At 38.7% G+C, this 5,180-nt stretch overlaps 1 protein-coding gene across 1 annotated transcript in view; it reads right to left on the bottom strand.

Moving 5' to 3' along the window:
- AGO4 (argonaute 4, RISC catalytic component) overlaps positions 1-5,180 on the bottom strand; it is a 49,607-nt gene that overhangs the window by 6,633 nt on the left and 37,794 nt on the right. Inside the window, exons 9-12 of the mRNA XM_018576590.1 lie at positions 3,635-3,754; positions 2,652-2,780; positions 2,371-2,504; positions 283-467 (exon numbers count right to left, since the gene is read on the bottom strand). Of these exons, the coding sequence (XP_018432092.1) occupies positions 283-467; positions 2,371-2,504; positions 2,652-2,780; positions 3,635-3,754 (568 nt within the window). The remainder of the gene's footprint in view (positions 1-282; positions 468-2,370; positions 2,505-2,651; positions 2,781-3,634; positions 3,755-5,180) is intronic.

Below are 5,180 nucleotides of genomic sequence, written 5' to 3'. Positions count from 1 at the left end.
CCATATTTGCTGTGCATGTGCAGCATTTTATAATTGTCCTTTTCGCCTCAGTTTCAATTAGTTTTTTCTAATAAATGGCCCCTCTATGTTAGAGTGCAGAACAATTATTCCATCCCGGGCAGAAGCGCTGCAATCTGTCTGCGTATACCGTTTTAGAATTTAAATAACAAAACTTAAGCCTTGGATGATTAAACTTGTTACGTGGTGAAAACTACATTAAAGAAAAAAAATTTGAGCCTAGCCTAGGACCAGATATAGTATGACAAGACTCTGTAAACTTACCATATACAGGAGTCTTTCCAGGAAGAATAACCACAATGAGCTGTAAACCCACATAAGTTAGTTTTAAATGCTTAAACATTGGCTCCACACTGTCCGCTCCTTGAGCATATTTACAGAAACATGGTTGACCCTGGATGGGCATCCCAGCATCCTTTGAAATCTTTCTTAGCTGGTCTGTGAAACTTCTGTTTTGGGAGACAGAATGAGTAAACTCATTAAAAACAACATGGCAAATCAGGAAAACTCAGATATTACAGGCAAGAGTTAGACTTTGTTAAAGTATATGTTAAATTAGATTGTGAACTATATGAAGTCTCTACATATTTACATTTTGCAGTCACATGCGAGAAAGATTAAGAAAGAAATAACACAAACCCAGGACCTGCAACCTTCCTACAGTGCTCAGTAAAATACCAGAGAAAGCAGTAGCTGGAGTTGGCTGAAATGTTTTAAAATGTGAAGAGCTCAGGTTTTATTTTTATGAATTAGGACACATTGTCAGCTACAGATTCTAAGGCAGGACTGCACTGTAATGCAAAGGGTAGAGAAGGAGGTGGGGAGGGAAACAAAATATAAACATAACGGAGAAGCCAAGGACGGGTATAACATTGTTAATAAGTGAAATACGTATGATGTGTTAAAAATGCATTCGATATGGTTTAACCCCCTAGGGGACCACTTGAGAAAATTCACGCTTCTGCGGACCAGAGCAATTTTTGTCATTTGTTTATCTTTCTATCTTCCTCACTCATTGCACCTACACATTATATACAATTTTTTTCAAGGACAAAATGGGCTTTAAGTTGATGGGACCTATGTATATATTAATTCTTTTTTTATTCTTTAAAAAAACAATTGGAAAAACTAAAATAAAAACTTTTCACAGTTTCGGCAATAAGGTGTACATAATTAGTGTCGCTAAAAGAAAGTAATTCAAAATAAATTCTTATACTGGTCCAGATTTATAGGGTACACGTCTATTTTGGGAGTTATAGGTCACAACATAGAAGGCGTGAAATACAAATTTTAGAATGTGGTACATTTGTCTCCCATTTTTAAAAGCAATCACAGAAAAGCAAAGTGACAACACAAAAGTATATACTGTATTTTTCGCTCCATAAGACGCACTTTTTTTTCCCCCAAAAGGAGGGGGGAAATGTGCCTGCGTCTTATGGAGCGAATGCCTATCGCCCGACGCCCGGGACATGCAGTTTCGGGCGCCGGGCGAGTAGTTTCTTTTTATACATTCAGCCCTGCTCCTGACAAGCAGAGCTGAATGTACAGTGGGAGCCGCTGTTCGTTTAATACAAGTGATCTAATTAGATCCCTTGTATTAAATCGAGCAGCGGTGGCATCGGCGATCGTGTCCGCCCCCCGCCGTGGTTTTCTGGGTCCCCCGTTCCTCTGGGGGACCCTGACCCATCACGGTCCCCATAGGAGCTCACCATAGAGCCCATTGAGCAGACGAAGAATGTCGTTCGTCTGCTCTGTGTGATTACTGAGACAGCGCCACCTGTCTCAGCAGTCACTAACTGCAGCTTCTGTGACAGAATTTCTGTCATAGAATTTCTGTCACAGAAGCCATGCGTCCTATCGTCCGGAGCGTCTTATAGTACGCAAAATACGGTATTTATGTAAAGTAGACATCACAGGGTATATACCTAAAAAAAGGTATTTTGACACTTATGTAATCCTTTCATTGCCAATTTCTGCAATATTTCGTAGTAAAATGTGTTTTTTTTTAAAAAAAGTTTCTTTAAAAAAAACAAATACAAGAAGGTTTTAGTAACTTGTATCTTGTAAACCTGATGTGTGCTACTCCTGTACAACACCCCAAATTGTATTCAGCAGCATCCTCTGATTAAAACAGCCCCAATCTATGCCATGGACACTGTTTTGTGAAGTGTAAGAGACCTGGCCATTTCAGTATTTCATGTGTGAATTTTTATACATTTGATGGGTCTTTGACTCCTTTTGGGCATCTTTGGAGTTTAACAGTTAAATTCACCCCACCAAGGCCTACCACTGGTGAAAGTAAACACTTAGGGCAGCGGTCGCCAACCTTTCGGGAGAGGAGGATGCACTTACTTTAGCAGGTCTTCTCTGCATTGCTTCTGTGGGGCAAAGCAGGCAACAGCCCAGACTTTTATTTCAATGCCAGCATAGAACTGCTTTCCTCTCATGTCCCAGACACCTTGGTTTGGAGTGGCAACTGTTTTATTCTGCCAAGAAAGAAGCATGCGTCAGTATGCAGTTCTTGAGGCAGTCAAGTGATCATGTAAAATCTACAAAGCTGGTTGGCACAATATTTAATTAATATGCAAATATACCTGTGATAATGCCTAAACATTTAATTAATAAAAACTTACCCGTCCTCCATACTGAAGCATAGGAGCTGGAAGCACCCTTCCTGTAAGCTCTGTCATTTCATTATGTACAACAATACCAAACTCCTTCAGGTATGGGTCTGGTCCCCCAACCATACTGTTACTCTTTACCTACAAGGGAAAACATCTTAAAATTACTTGTTCAACACAATTTAAAACAAAAATTATCTTCAAGGCAATTGCACAATCCAAAGTGGACTACGTGCAACTGTCCATCCATAAGGTGTCACATGAGACTCGTCAGTCAACCTGTGTCAGAGAACTACTGCATTGCCTGCAAGTAACCAGATTTAAACCTACTATGGAAAATGGATAAATGCAAGTTCATAAGACTGGTTGCAGTAAGGCAATACAGATTTGATTGTGCAACACACTGATAAAAGAACGCCAGTGTAACTTATCCTTGGGATTATTCTAATTTCAAACCTAGACTGGCTCTGAGGCCATGGTCTGAGTTAGGGTCCCAACAAACTTTTCTGGGGTGTTTATTACACTAAACAGATGTTACTACACGTGAATCCATCTGCTACAAATGGAAGCAACTCTACTTACTGCACCCTAGTAAAATATACGAGTTAAATTACCACACGCAATAAGGACTTACCAGTCTCCGTAGCTTCAAAAACAGTGTCAACTTGTTTATCTACAAACTCAGACATTGGGCCTAAAGCGGCTTGATCACAGACCAAATAACAGAGTAATTCCTGGACTGGACAGCTGTGGGGGGCTGATCTACGGGCACAGCCAATGCCAATAAATGTGTATAGAAGTACATTTATCCTACACAGACCCCCCTGATCCAAAAGGAAGCAATTGGATGTTAGCTGTTAGATTCAAGTAAACATGCATGGTGGGATACTTTTAATCAGGGACGCTAGGCAGGCATGTGTATTTCACTATAAACTAATATAAATGTTACACTTCGTAAAAAATATTTTTAAAAAACAACTCCCAAAAGCACTTACCAGCCTGCTGATCTCCTCCTGTCTGTCTGGGGCAGACCGAGCTGTTGCTTTGATCATAGTGGATGTCTGATTGTCAGTCAGCTTCTTAATACATCGCTGGCCAGCTACAATGTTACAAACCTGAAATTTAAGATCAATTAGTGTGAAAGTACCTTCAACCTATGCTTTAAGGTCTAGTAATAGGTCAATATACAGTTAACTGCCTTTTACTGTGCAATCTGCTGAAAATATGCACGTCATATGTCATGAACAGAAAAGATACATAAAATACTCATCCTTGTTAAGCAGAACTATGACGTTTGTGCAGTATAATTTTCGTTTGGAATGTTGGTTTAAAAACTAAACTTTACAACTTAAAGCATGTTATTGTAACAATGTACGCTTTTAGCAAAATTAATTTTTAACTCTTGAGTATTTTATTAATTTTCCAAATTACAATAAGACAATAAAATAGCACATGATGCACAATCAGTATAACATACAATTGCATTACAGTTTCTTCCACATTAGCGTAATCAAGTAGTAGGAGGGGATCACTAGAGGCTATACACACAATATATAGTAGTTCTGTACAACAGAACATATCTATCCACCTATTCTTGCCAATTTATCCCCCATCACTAAAATCAAAAATTAGAACAGTCTGAGAGGAATATCTGACCTAGGGATCCGCCTATGTCTGAAGCAAACATTTGTTATGATCTCCTCCATATCTATATCAAATAGGAGACTTTCTGTCCAGCATCTATGTACTAAACGGCTCACATGTGTGAGCATAAAGAAAAAAAATAAATACAAAAAAAAAAGACAAAAAGAGGAAAAAGAAATAGATACTAAAAGGAAGCAGAACAGCTTAAGAGTCCGAAAAGAGTAGCTCCATCCCCGACCAAATATCCCAACATCTACTTAAACCTTAAACATAGTCCCCAGAGAAAAATTGCAAAATTAATTTTTAAAGGAAAACCCCATTCCCCTTCACGCTGCAGCCAGCTAAAGCTTTTTCAGGATGCCAACTAATGCAAATGTCACTTATAACCAATTACAACCCGGGGAGTGCTGTACAATGTAAAGAATGCTCCAAGAAATATTCTATGATAGGGCAGATTTCTGGGAAAAGCAGTGAGCCAGAGACTGAAACATTATAGCCATCTCCTGCAATAGAATTTTATTTTTTGTGAGATACAAATAAGTCCCTCAGATTCAAAATAAGCAAGGACCGTTCATTTTCTTCTTACAACCCTGAAGCTGCTCAAGTTGTCTAATAAACGCAGACACTGCCACTTTGAGAAAGGGCATGGGAAAGCCTATATAACCGGCAACAAAAAAATAAAGAAAAGCAGGAATCTACAACACCAAAAAACAGCCCGAGCCTCATGCTAAAATCTGATCGATATCTTCTTTTTCTCCTTTAAAAAAACCTTCACTTTTTTGCAAAATGCTTTGCAACGGGCAACTAATATACTATAAAGGCGATATTAAATGAATAAATGGATACTCCCTGAGGAGGAAGGTGGAAACTTTTACAAGTTTAAATTGTTGAAATTAT

This window comes from Nanorana parkeri, unplaced genomic scaffold (genome assembly GCF_000935625.1).
Source record: "Nanorana parkeri isolate BGI_ZX_2015 unplaced genomic scaffold, ASM93562v1 scaffold70, whole genome shotgun sequence".
NCBI lineage: Eukaryota > Metazoa > Chordata > Amphibia > Anura > Dicroglossidae > Nanorana > Nanorana parkeri.
The sequence above is the reverse complement of the archived record's forward strand: the minus strand, read 5'-3'. Positions and strand labels throughout refer to the sequence as shown.